The sequence below is a fragment of the Pristiophorus japonicus genome, chromosome 6 (assembly GCF_044704955.1).
Source record: "Pristiophorus japonicus isolate sPriJap1 chromosome 6, sPriJap1.hap1, whole genome shotgun sequence".
NCBI lineage: Eukaryota > Metazoa > Chordata > Chondrichthyes > Pristiophoridae > Pristiophorus > Pristiophorus japonicus.
Window position 1 is genome coordinate 265,556,837 of NC_091982.1, and position 14,325 is coordinate 265,571,161.

At 42.1% G+C, this 14,325-nt stretch overlaps 1 protein-coding gene across 1 annotated transcript in view; it reads right to left on the minus strand.

The window, feature by feature from the left end:
• Positions 1-12,113: 12,113 nt before the first annotated feature.
• Positions 12,114-14,325, minus strand: part of LOC139266311 (uncharacterized) — a 45,662-nt gene continuing 43,450 nt past the window's right edge. The window contains exons 9-10 of the mRNA XM_070884131.1: positions 12,611-12,682; positions 12,114-12,210 (exon numbers count right to left, since the gene is read on the minus strand). Of these exons, the coding sequence (XP_070740232.1) occupies positions 12,114-12,210; positions 12,611-12,682 (169 nt within the window). The remainder of the gene's footprint in view (positions 12,211-12,610; positions 12,683-14,325) is intronic.

A 14,325-nucleotide genomic window follows, 5' to 3' on the forward strand; every position in this document is an offset into this window, starting at 1 on the left:
ATATTGAAGGAATCAAATATGTTGGAAGTTCTGCCGATGGGCTCAATAGTGATGCCTGAACTGGTTTTATGACAGCAGAAATCTAATATTATGAACAGACATGGAACTGTGAAGGGTCAGTACACTCTTACTCTTCTGAATGTTTTTTTACTATGATCAAAGTAACATGTCTGTTGCTTGATTGTAAAATGACTTATCAGCGATGAAGATTGATCATTGACAATTGGGATAGAATTGTGGATACCTGTTGTTTCACTGGTTGATGTTAAAGTGGTTGAGGAAGCCGTTACTGTTGTAGATGGTTCTGTTGAGGTGCTTTGTTCTGATGTTGAAGTCGATGATGATGTACCTATTGATGTTAAAAGAGATGTCAGTGAAAGAAAACAATGCTCCTGCTGATTGCAGCATAAACCACATCAAATGAGGAAGGTAAGTTTACATAGAAACATAGAAAATAGGTGCAGGAGTAGGCCATTCGGCCCTTCGAGCCTGCACCGCCATTCAATGAGTTCATGGCTGAACATGCAACTTCAGGACCCCATTCCTGCTTTCTTGCCATACCCCTTGATCCCCCGAGTAGTAAGGACAACATCTAACTCCTTTTTGAATCTATTTAGTGAATTGGCCTCAACAACTTTCTGTGGTAGAGAATTCCACAGGTTCACCACTCTCTGGGTGAAGAAGTTTCTCCTCATCTCGGTCCTAAATGGCTTACCCCTTCTCTCTAGACTGTAACTCCTGGTTCTGTACTTCCCCAACATTGGGAACCTTCCTCCTGCATCTAACCTGTCCAAACCCGTCAGAATTTTAAACGTTTCTATGAGATCCCCTCTCATTTTTCTGAACGCTAGTGAATACAAGCCCAATTGATCCAGTCTTTCTTGATGTGTCAGTCCCGCCATCCCAGGAATTAGTCTGGTGAACCTTCGCTGCACTCCCTCAATAGCAAGAATGTCCTTCCTCAAGTTAGGAGACCAAAACTGTACACAATATTCCAGGTGTGGCCTCACCAAGGCCCTGTACAACTGTAGTAACACCTCCCTGCCCCTGTACTCAAATCCCCTCACTATGAAGGCCAGCATGCCATTTGCTTTCTTAACCGCCTGCTGTACCTGCATGCCAACCTTCAATGACTGATGTACCATGACACCCGGGTCTCGTTGCACCTCCCCTTTTCCTAATCTGTCACCATTCAGATAATAGTCTGTCTCTCTGTTTTTACCACCAAAGTGGATAACCTCACATTTATCCACATTATACTTCATCTGCCATGCATTTGCCCACTCACCTAACCTATCCAAGTCACTCTGTAGCCTCATAGCATCCTCCTCGTAGCTCACACTGCCACCCAATTTAGTGTCATCCGCAAATTTGGAGATACTACATTTAATCCCCTCGTCTAAATCATTAATGTACAATGCAAACAGCTGGGGCCCCAGCACAGAACCTTGCGGTACCCCACTAGTCACTGCCTGCCATTCTGAAAAGTACCCATTTACTCCTACTCTTTGCTTCCTGTCTGCCAACCAGTTCTCAATCCACGTCAGCACACTAGCCCCAATCCCACTAGCTTTAACTTTGCACATTAATCTCTTGTGTGGGACCTTGTCGAAAGCCTTCTGAAAGTCCAAATATACCACATCACCTGGTTCTCCCTTGTCCACTCGACTGGAAACATCCTCAAAAAATTCCAGAAGATTTGTCAAGCATGATTTCCCTTTCACAAATCAATGCTGACTTGGACCTATCATGTCACCTCTTTCCAAATGCGCTGCTATGAAATCCTTAATAATTGATTCCATCATTTTACCCATTACCGATGTCAGGCTGACCGGTCTATTATTCCTTGTTTTCTCTCTCCCTCCTTTTTTAAAAAGTGGGGTTACATTGGCTACCCTCCACTCCATACGAATTGATCCAGAGTCTATGGAATGTTGGAAAATTACTGTCAATGCATCCGATATTCCCAAGGCCATCTTCTTAAGTACTCTGGGATGCAGACCATCAGGCCCTGTGGATTTATCGGCCTTCAATCCCATCATTTTCCCCAACACAATTTCTCAACGAATAAGGATTTCGCTCAGTTCCTCCTTCTTACTGGACCCTCTGACCCCTTTTATATCCGGAAGGTTGTTTGTGTCCTCCTTAGTGAATATCGAACCAAAGTACTTGTTCAATTGGTCTGCCATTTCTTTGTTCCACGTTATAACTTCCCCTGATTCTGACTGCAGGGGACCTACGTTTGTCTTTACTAACCTTTTTCTCTTTATATATCTATCGACGCTTTTGCAGTCCATTTTAATGTTCCCTGCAAGCTTCCTCTTGTACTCTATTTTCCCTGCCCTAATCAAACCCTTTGTCTTCCTTTGCTGAGTTCTAAATTTCTCCCAGTCCCCGGGATCGTCACTATTTCTGGCCAATTTGTATGCCACTTCCTTGGCTTTAATACTATTCCTGATTTCCCTTGATAACCACGGTTGAGCCACCCTCCCTTTTTTATTTTTACGCCAGACAGGGATGTACAATTGTTGTCGTTCATCCATGAGGTCTCTAAATGACCATCCACTGTCAACCCCTTAAGTATCATTCGCCAACCTATCCTAACCAATTCACGCCTCATACCTTCAAAGTTGCCCTTCTTTAAGTTCTGGACCATGGTCTCTGAATTAACAGTTTCATTCTCCATCCTGATGTAGAATTCCACCATATTATGGTCACTCTTCCCCAAGGGGCCTTGCACAACGAGATTGCTAATTAATCCTCTCTCATTACACAACACCCAGTCTAAGATGTCCTCCCCCCTAGTTGGTTCCTCGACATATTGGTCCAGAAAACCATCCCTTATGCATTCTAGGAAATCCTCCTCCACCATATTGTTTCCAGTTTGGTTAGCCCAATCTATATGCAGGAATAACAGGAATTAAAAATGTGATCGACATGAAAATGGTATGTTGCTTTGATACTTATTATCAGAGTGTTCATGATCTCAATGTTGAGCACTATTCATTAAATTGTAAGTATGTTGTTACTGGCGTTCTTTTCTTCTACATTGTTTACCATTACGCAGAGTATAAATTTGGCTGGTTTAATATCATCATTGAATTTTACAAGCACCAGCTCTGGACAGCAGTGAAGGCATTTAGATTTATGAAAGGAAGTATTATCAGCATTAACAATTTTCCCTTCCAAAACAAATTTGATTCCAGTGGTGTTCGCACAAATAATGATTATGCAACAGTGTAACTTGGAACTGAAGTGAATGAAATACTTCTATTTTCCCACTGAAGTAGCCTTAATGATATCTGAGGCAAGGTATCAGCATTCATTGAAATTTGAGCTTCTGATAAGTGTTATCTCTTTTTAAACTACAGGTTGGACCTCTGCTGTCTGGCACCCTTGGGACCTGACCTGTGCTGAAGCAGAGAATTGTACGGACCATGGGAGGTCATGCCTATCCTAGGCTTACCTATCGACAGTGCCCGGAGTCCTATGTGTGTGTGTACGGTGTCAGCCTGTGGGTGGCTCCGTCAGCACACAAGCACACACTCACTGACTGACAGCTGCTACAGCCAATTGGCACACACACTCACTGACCGATAGCCGCTCCCAGTGGTGGTTAACGTGCTGGGACACTTTTTTTTTCATAAACCCTCCTTTCACTCAGGCATAACTAATGCCGAACCATGGATGTTTCCGGACCAGTGAGTCCAGGACCAGAGAGGTCCAACCTGTAGTCATATTCATGATTAGAGAGAATAAGAATGTGGCTGGGTTAGTAATTGTACTCGGCATAAAATTTGGCATAAGAAATAGATTGTACTTGATATAACTCGAACCACAGTCACATCTGTGGTCTATGTCTTTGAAACCATTCTGTAAGTGAGGAAAATGAGATTGGAACTTTTAATTCATGTTGATGGAATAAAAATTGTTGTTAGTTGTGCTGATGGGCTTACTAGTAATGCCTCATCTGGTGCAATGGCAGTATAAATGTAATATTATGAACGGACAAGGCACTGTGATGGCAAAGAATGCTCTTACTCTTCTGAATTTTTGTTTTGCAATGATGAAGGTAAGACTATTGTCTGTTGCTTGATTGTAAAATGATTTATCAGCGATTAAGGTTGAACGTTGACAATTGGGATAGAATTGTGGATACCTGTTGTTTCACTGGTTGATGTTAAAGTGGTTGAGGAAGCCGTTACTGTTGTAGATGGTTCTGTTGAGGTGCTTTGTTCTGATGTTGAAGTCGATGATGATGTACCTGTTGATGTTAAAAGAGATGTCAGTGAAAGAAAACAATGCTCCTGCTGATTGCAGCATAAAGCCCGTCAAACGAGGAAGGAAGTTTAATGACAGGAATTAAAAATATGATCCACATGAAAATGGTATGTTGCTTTGATACTTATTATCAGAGTGTTCATGATCACAATGTTGAGCAATATTCATTAAATTGCAAGTAGAGTTTTTTCTCAGACAAACTTTACCATTACACAGATAATAAATCTAGCTGGTTTAATGTCAGTATTGACTTTTCAACGCTGCAGCTCTGGACAACACGGTGGCTTTTGTGTTATGAAATGAAGTATTATCAACATGAGTAATTTTTCCCTTCGATGTTATTGGATTATCAGATTACAATAGATTATACCTGTTGATGTTGTTGCTGTGGAATAGATCACAGTTGTAGTTGTGTCTGTTGAAGTGCTTCCTTCTAAGGTTCCAGATGATGTCAAAGCTCCTAATGTGTATGGAAATGTCAGTAAAACAGGGAAAGCTTTTCTAGATACCATCATCAATCGTGAAAACTGACCAACAAAGCTCATCAGCTGAAATTGAACCATTTGATTACAGTGATGTACGCACAAATAATGATTATGCAACAGTGTAATTTGGAACTGAAGTGAAATAAATACTTCCATTTTCCCTCTGAGTGGCCGTAATGATAATTGAGGGAAACTTTCATTTTCATTAAATTTTGAGCTTCTTATCAGTGTTATCTCTTTTTAAACTATAGGTGGGACCTTTGTTGTCTGGCAGCCTCGGGACCTGACCTGTGTCAAAACAGAGAATTTTACGGACCACGGGAGGTCACCCCTACCCTAAGTTTACCGATCCACAGTGCCTGGGATCCTGAGTGTGTGTGTGCTGGAAGCCTGTGGGTGGCTCCATCAGCACCTGCAGACACACATTCACTGACTGACAGCCGCTCCCAGTGGTGGTTAACGCGCTGGTTTGCCACATATTTTTATAAACCCTCCTCTCCCTCAGGCATAACTAATGCAGAACCACGGATGTTTCCGGACCAATGAGTCCAGGACCAGAGTGGTCCAACCTGTAGTCACATCCATGATTAGAGAGAATAAGAATGTGGCTGGGTTAGTAAGTTTTATAATTGTACTAGGCACAACATCTGGTGCCAAAGTGTGTCTGTACATGCTGTAACACGAAGCACAGTCACATCTGTGGTGTGTGCCATTGGAACCATTCTGTGAGTGAGGAAAAAGTGATTGGAACTTTCAATAGATATCGATGTTGGATGTTCTGCTCATGGGCTTATTGATGATGACTCAACTGGTGTTATGGCGGTGGAAATGTAAGATTATGAACAGACATGGAACTGTTAATGCACAGAACATTCTTACTCTTATAAATCTATTTTTGCAATGATCAAAGTCAGACTATTGTTTGTTGCATGATTGTAAAATGATTTATCAGCGATGAAGGGTGAACGTTAATAATTGGGATAGAATTGTGGATACCTGTTGTTTCACTGGTTGATGTTAAAGTGGTTGAGGAAGCTGTTGTAGATGGTTCTGTTGAGCTGCTTTGTTCTGATGTTGAAGTCGATGATGATGTACCTGTTGATGTTAAAAGAGATGTCAGTGAAAGAAAACAATGCTCCTGCTGATTGCAGCATAAAGCATGTCAAATGAGGAAGGTAATTTTAATGACAGGAATTAAAAATGTGATCGACATGAAAATGGTATGTTGCTTTGATACTTATTATCAGAGTGTACATGATCTCAATGTTGAGCACTATTCATTAAATTGTAAGTATGTTGTTACTGGCGTTCTTTTCTTATACATTGTTTACCATTACGCAGAGTATAAATTTGGCTAGTTTAATATCATAATTGAATTTTAAAAGCACCAGCTCTGGACAGCAGTGAAGGCATTTAGATTTATGAAAAGAAGTATTATCAGCATTAATAATTTTCCCTTCCAAAATAAATTTGATTCCAGCGGTGTTCACACAAATAATGATTATGCAACAGTGTAATTTGGAACTGAAGTGAATGAAATACTTCTATTTTCCCACTGCAGTAGCCTTAATGATATTTGAGGCAAGGTATCAGCATTCATTGAAATTTGAGCTTCTGATAACTGTTATCTCTTTTTAAACTACAGGTTGGACCTCTGCTGTCTGGCACCCTTGGGACCTGACCTGTGCCAAAGCAGAGAATTGTACGGACCATGGGAGGTCATGCCTATCCTAGGCTTACCTATCGACAGTGCCCGGAGTCCTATGTGTGTGTGTATGGTGTCAGCCTGTGGGTGGCTCTGTCAGCACACATGCACACACTCACTGACTGACAGCTGCTACAGCCAATCACCACACACACTCACTGACCGACAGCTGCTACAGCCAATCACCACACACACTCACTGATTGACAGCTGCTACAGCCAATCACCACACACACTCACTGACCGATAGCCGCTCCCAGTGGTGGTTAACATGCTGGGTCACATTTTTTTTAAACCCTTCTTTCACTCAGGCGTAACTAATGCCGAACCATGGATGTTTCCGAAGCAGTGAGTCCAGGACCAGAGAGGTCCAACCTGTAGTCATATCCATGATTATAGAGAATAAGAATGTCGCTGGGTTAGTAAGTTTTATAATTGTACTAGTCACATAATTTGGCATTAAAAACAGACTGTACATGATGTAAGTCAAACCACAGTCACATCTGTGGTCGCTGACTTTAATATCATTTTGTGAGTGAGGAAAATGAAATTGGAACTTTTAATGCACATCGATGGAATAAACAATGTTGGTAGTTGTGCTGATGGGCTTACTAGTAATGTCTCAACTGGTGCAATGGCAGTAGAAATGTAATATTATGAACAGACATGGCACTATGATGGCAAAGAATGCTATTACTCTTCTAAATTTTTGTTTTGCAATGATCAAGGCAAGACTATTGTCTGTTGCTTGATTGTAAAATGATTTATCAGCGATTAAGGTTGAACATTGACTATAGCAGGAATGGGGTACTGAAGTTGCATGTTCAGCCATGAACTCATTGAATGGTGGTGCAGGCTAGAAGGGCCGAATGGCCTACTCCTGCACCTATTTTCTATGTTTCTATGTTTCTAATTGGGATAGAATTGTGGATACCTGTTGTTTCACTGGTTGATGTTAAAGTGGTTGAGGAAGCCGTTACTGTTGTAGATGGTTCTGTTGAGGTGCTTTGTTCTGATGTTGAAGTCGATGATGATGTACCTGTTGATGTTAAAAGAGATGTCAGTGAAAGAAAACAATGCTCCTACTGATTGCATCATAAAGCACATCAAATGACGAAGGTAAGTGTTGTGTATCTGTAAAGCATGCACTCTCATGTTCCGCCACCAGGGAGCGCATCCCCTGAAGTCCCAAGGGATCCCAGCATCCCTTGGGAGCACTGTATATAAGCCAGCCCCTAAGGCCTGTTCCACACTCTGGAATGTCTTAATAAAGACTGAGGTCACTGTTACTTTAACCTCCCTGTGTGCAGTCTCATCTGTGTTAGGAACACAATATTAAGTTTAATGACAGGAATTAAAAGCATGATCAACATGAAAATAGTGTGTTGCTTTGATACTTATTATCAGAGTGTTCATGATCACAATGTTGAGCAGTATGCATTAAATTGCAAGTATGTTGTTACTGGAGTTATTTCTTATACAAAGTTTACCATTACACAGAGTATCAACTTGCCTGGTTTAATGTTATTATTGACTTTTCGACGCACCAGCTCTGAACAGCTGTGGTGGCATTTAGTTTTAGGAAAGGAAGTCTTATCAACATTAGTAATTTTTCCCTTCTATGATGTTGCATACCTAGACTGTAATAGATTATACCTGGTGATGTTGTTGCTGTGGAATAGATCACAGTTGTCGTTGCTTCTGTTGAAGTGCTTCCTTCTGAGGTTCCAGATGATGTCAAAGCTCCTAATGTGTATGGAAATGTCAGTAAAACAGGGAAAGCTTTTCTAGATACCATCATCAATTGTGAAAACTGACCAACAAAGCTCATCAGCTGAAATCAAACAGTGGCATTCACATGAATAATGATTACGCAACAGTGTTATTTGGAACTGAAGTGAATTAAATACTTCTATTTTCCCAATGAAGTAACCTTAATTGATAGAGAATTCAAACAGACTGCATTTAGACAAGTTGAGAAAACACAGACTCCAATGCTACATGCAGTTCAGCATGTTGCATTAAGGCATCAATCAACTTGACATTTTAGGACCCTTGGGTAGCGAGCCAATTAAAAGGTTAAAAGACTATTAATTGAGCCAATAAGGTCAAAGAAGGCGAGTTCTTTTCTGTAAATTGATCCAGGTATAAGTACAGCCATTTTGACCATGTGGTCCCAGAAGGACAAAGACCTGGCTTAAAGCCAAGAACTTGTTGTTACTCTCTGCCAAAAATAAAGAAATTAAAGCTACAATCGGAGTTCGTATTTCATTGGAAATTAAGACATCTAACAATGATATTTGAGGCAAGGTATCAGCATTCATTGACCTTTGAGCTTCTCATAAGTGTTATCTCTTTTTAAACTACAGGTTGGACCTCTGCTGTCCAGCACCCTCGGGACTTGATCTGTGCCAAAACAGAGAATTTTACGCACCGCAGGTGGTCACACCTACTCTAGGCTTACCTATCGACAGTGCCCGGGATGCTGTGTGTGTGTGTGTGTGTGTGTGCACGCAGCCTGTGGGCAGTTCCCTCAGCACCCGTGCACGCACTCACTGACGGAGAGCCGCTCCCAGTGGTGGTTAACGCACTAGCTTGGCACTGTAAAAAAATATATAAACCCTCCTTTCCCTTCGGCATAACTACTGCCAAACCACGGATGTTTCCGGACCAGTGAGTCTGGACCAGATTAGAGAGAATAAGAATGTGGCTGGATTAGTAAGTTTTAAAGTTGTACTAGGTGCAACATTTGGTGCCAAAACATGTCTGTACATGCTGTAACACAAAGCGCAGTCACATCTGTGGTCTTTGTCTTTGAAATCATTCTGTAAATGAGGAAAATGAGATTGGAACTTTAGATACATATCGAAGGAATCAAATATTTTGGAAGTTCTACTGATGGGCTCAATAGTGATGCCTGAACTGGTTTTATGGCAGTAGAAATCTAATATTATGAACAGACATGGAGCTGTGGTGGCAAAGAATGCTCTTACTCTTCTGAATTTTTGTTTTGTGATGATCAAGGTAAGACTATTGTCTGTTGCTTGATTGTAAAATGATTTATCAGCGATGAAATTTGAAAGTTGACTATTGAGAGAGCAATGTGGATACCTGTTGTTTCACTTGTTGAGGCTAAAGTGGTTGAGGAAGCCGTTACTGTTGTAGATGGTTCTGTTGAGGTGCTTTGTTCTGATGTTGAAGTCGATGATGATGTACCTGTTGATGTTAAAGGCGCTGTCAGTGAAAGAAAACAATGCTCCTGCTGCTTGCTGCATAAAGCACATCACTGATTGTCTCTCGCAGGTTGGGACCTCCTCGCTGCATCAGCGGCCATCAGGAGAGACCATCAGCGGCAGGTCGAGGACATAAAAGGAGCGGTGAGTGGCGGCCGTGGGCAGCGTGGAGGCAGGCCACTACAAGGTTCAGCGCGAGCTGGTGCAGCAGGACAACAGCAGCGAAGAGTGACATCAGCAAGGCCCAGGTCGGTGATTGGAGCGTGGGCAGGTACAGCAGGAGCGGCGAGGTCGGGTGAAGCAGCTGTGAGAGACTGTGGAGGTTTGTGATCGGGGCCCTGGGGATGCATGATTTCGGTGCCAGGGGCCCAGGGGCAGCACGGACCAGCCCACACTGCGATATGTGTGCGTTCTGGGTCCGTGCAGCAGAGCTGGTCTCCAGTTGTCTTGGATAATCCTTGCCACTGGTCCAATACCTAGCTCTGTCAAGCCCGTGTGGTGGCTGGTGTGCAACGGTCACCACACGTTAAAAAAAAAACACGCACAGGCATCTTCCACCCTTGAGGATGTAGTTCGGATTCTTCTTTCGAAACACCTGTGAGCTCGTTCTTTGTTTTTGGTGTGGAAGCAAGTTATCCTCGTTTCGAGGGACAGCCTATGATGATGAAAGCACGTCAAATGTGGAAGGTAAGTTTAATGACCGGGATTAAAAACATGATCAACATGAAAATGGTGTGTTGCTTTGATACTTATTATCAGAGTGTTCATGATCACAATGCTGAACACGATTCACTAAATTGTAAGTATGGCGTTACTGGTGTCTTTTACTTATACAATGTTTACCGTTAAATAGAGTATCAATTTGGCTGGTTTAATGTCACTATTGAATTTTCGATGAACCAGCTCTGGACAGCAGTGGTGGCATTTATTTTTACGAAAGGAAGTCTTATCAACATTAGTAATTTTTTCCCCCATGATGTTGGATTTCTAGATTGCAATACATTATACCTGTTGATTCTGGTGATGTTGTTGCTGTGGAATAGATCACAGTGCTTCCTTCTAAGGTTCCAGATGATGTTGAAGCTGCTAATATGTATAGAAATGTCAGTAAAACAGGGCAAAGCTCTTCTAGATACCATCATCAATAGGCAAATTGACCAACAAAGCTAATCAGCTGAACTCAAACAATTTGATTACCGTTGTGTTCATACGAATAATGATTATGCAGTCGTGTAATTTGGAACTGAGGTGAATGAGGTGCTACTATTTTCCCACTGAAGCAATCCATGGTATATGGTGCAAGCTATCAGCATTCATTAAACTTTGAGATTCTTATCAGTGTAATCTCCTTTTAGACTCGTCATATCAACAATTAGAGAGAATAAGAATGTGGCTGGTCTAGTACGTTTTTAAATTGTACTTGGCATAAAATCTGGGGGCAACAGCTGACCTAACGTGATGTGAAAAGAACCGTCTCATCGATGTTTTGTAACTTTGAAACCATTCTCTGACTTAGGAAAATGCAACTTGAATTTTTGAGAATTGTTGAAGGAATCAAAGGTGTTAATGTTTCTGCTGATGTGCTTAATCATCATCATGGGCAGTCCCTCGAAACGAGGATGACTTGCTTCCACACCAAAAAGGATGAGTTCACAGGTGTTTCAATGAAGGACTTAGTATTCCAGATCCCAAACTGCATCCTGAAGGGTGGAAGATGCCTGTGGGTGTTTTTTTTTAACGTGTGATGGTCGTTGCACACCAGCCACCACACGGGCTTGACAGAGCTAGGTCTTGGTCCAGTGGCAAGGCTTACCTAAGACAGCTGGAGACCAGCTCTGCTGCACAGGCCTAGTGCTCAAACATATCGCAGTATGGGCTGGGCCATGCTGCCCCTGGGCCCTCGCCTCTTCTGGCCACGAACTCACGCCTCCCCTGGGCCCCGATCACATCCCTCTACCGTCTCTCGCTGCTCCTTCGCCCCGACCTCGCCACTCCTGCTGTACCTGCCCACGCTCCAATCACCGACCTTGACCTTGATGACATCCCTCTCCGCTGCCGTTGCCCTCCTGCACCAGCTCTCGCTGTACCTTGTCGTGGTACGCTGCCACGCTGTCCATGGCCGCTGCTCACCGCTCCGTTTATGGCCCTGACCTGCTGCTGTCACTAATGCAGCCTTTCAATGGTGGGCCATGTGCTGAATACTGATGGCTCAACTGGTGTTATTGCAGTAGAACTGTAACATTATTAACAGACATGGAACTATGAAGGCACAAAATGCGTTTACTCTTTTGGAAACAATTCTTTACAATGGTCAAGGAAAAACTATTGTCTGTTGCTTGATTGAAAAATGATTTATCAACGGGAAGGTTGAACGTTGACAATTGGGATAGAATTGTGGATACCTGTTGTTTCACTGGTTGAGGCTAAAGTGGTTGAGGAAGTCGTTACTGTTGTAGATGGTTCTGTTGAGGTGCTTTGTTCTGATGTTGAAGTCGATGATGATGTACCTGTTGATGTTAAAAGAGACGTGAGTGAAAGAAAACAATGCTCCTGCTGATTGCAGCATAAAGCACGTCAAACGAGGAAGGTAAGTTTAATATCATGACCTAAAAACATGATCAACATGAAAATGGTGTGTTGCTTTGATACTTATTATCACCGTGTTCATGATCTCAGTGTTAAGCACGATGTATTAATTTGCAAATATGTTAATACTGGAGTTTTTATCTCGTACAAACTTTACCATTACACAGCTTATTAATTTGGCTGTTTTAATGACATTCTGACTTTTCGAAGCACCAGCTCTGGAGAGCACAGTGTCATTTTGTTTTATGAAAGGAAGTATTATTAACATTAGTAATTTTTCCATTCTATGATATTGGATTTCTAGATTGCAATCGATTATACCTGTTGATTCTGTAGATATTGTTGCTGTACAGTAGATCACATATGTAGTTGTTTCTGTTGAAGTGTTTCCTCCTGAGGTTACAGATGATGTAAAAAAATATCAGTAAAACGGGAAAGCACTTCTAAATACCATCATCAATAATGCAAACTGACTAACAAAACTAATCAGCTGAACTCAAACAATGTCATTACAGTTGTGTTTCCACGAATAATGATTATGCAACAGTGTAATTTGGAACTGAAGTGAATGAGATGCTTCTATTTTCCCACTGACGTAGCCCCCATGATATTTGGTGTAAGCTATGAGCATTCATTAAACTTTGAGATTCTTATCAGTGTTATCTCCTCTTAGATTTGTCATATCCATAATTGGAATAATAATGTGACTGGTTTGGTAAATTTTAGAAACATAGAAACATAGAAATTAGGTGCAGGATTAGGCAATTCGACCCTTCGAGCCTGCACCGCCATTCAATAAGATCATGGCTGATCATTCAACCTCAGTACCCCTTTCCTGCTTTCTCTCCATACCGCTTGATCCCTTTGGCTGTAAGGGCCATATCTAACTCCCTTTTGAATATATCTAACGAACTGGCCTCAACAACTCTCTGTGGTAGAGAATTCCACAGATTAATCACTTGCTGAGTGAAGACGTTTCTCCTCATCTCGGTCCTAAATGGCTTACCCCTTATCCTTAGACTGTGACCCCTGGTTCTGGACTTCCCCAACATTGGAAACATTCTTCCTGCATCTAACCTGTCCAATCCTGTCAGAATTTTATATGTTTTTATGAGATCCCCTCTCATTCTTCTAAACTCCAGTGGATACAAACCCAGTTGATCCAGTCTCTCCTCATATGTCAGTCCTGCCATCCCAGGAATCAATCTAGTGAACCTTCGCTGCACTCCCTCAATAGCAAGAATGTCCTTCCTCAGATTAGGAGACCAAAACTGTACACAATATTCCAGGTGTGGCCTCACCAAGGCCCTGTACAACTGCAGTAAGACCTCCTTGCTCCTATACTCAAATCCTCTAGCTATGAAGGCCAACATGCCTTTTGCCTTCTTCACCGCCTGCTGTACCTGCATGCCAAACTTCCATGACTGATGTACCATGACACCCAGATCTCGTTGCACCTCCCCTTTTCCTAATCTGTCACCATTCAGATCATATTCTGTCTTCCTGTTTTTGCCACCAAAGTGGATAACCTCACATTTATCCACATTATACTGCATCTGCCATGCATTTGCCCACTCACCTAACCTGTCCAAATCACCCTGCAGCCTCTTAGCGTCCTCCTCACAGCTCACACCGCCACCCAGCCTAGTGTCATCTGCAAACTTGGAGATATTACACTCAATTCCTTCATCTAAATCATTGATGTATATTGTAAATAGCTGGGGTCCCAGCACTGAACCCTGCGGCACCCCACTGGTCAGGGCCTGCCATTCCGAAAAGGACCCGTTTATTCCGACTCTCTGCTTCCTATCTGCCAACAAGTTCTCTATCCTCGAGCTATGAAGGTCAGTACATTACCCCCAATACCATGTGCTTTAATTTTGCATACTAATCTCTTGTGTGGGACCTTGTTAAAAGCCTTTTGAAAGTCCAAATACACCACTTCCATTGGTTCTCCCTTGTACACTCTACTAGTTACATCCTCGAAAAATTCTAGATTTGTCAAGCATGATTTCCCTTTCATATATCCATGCTGA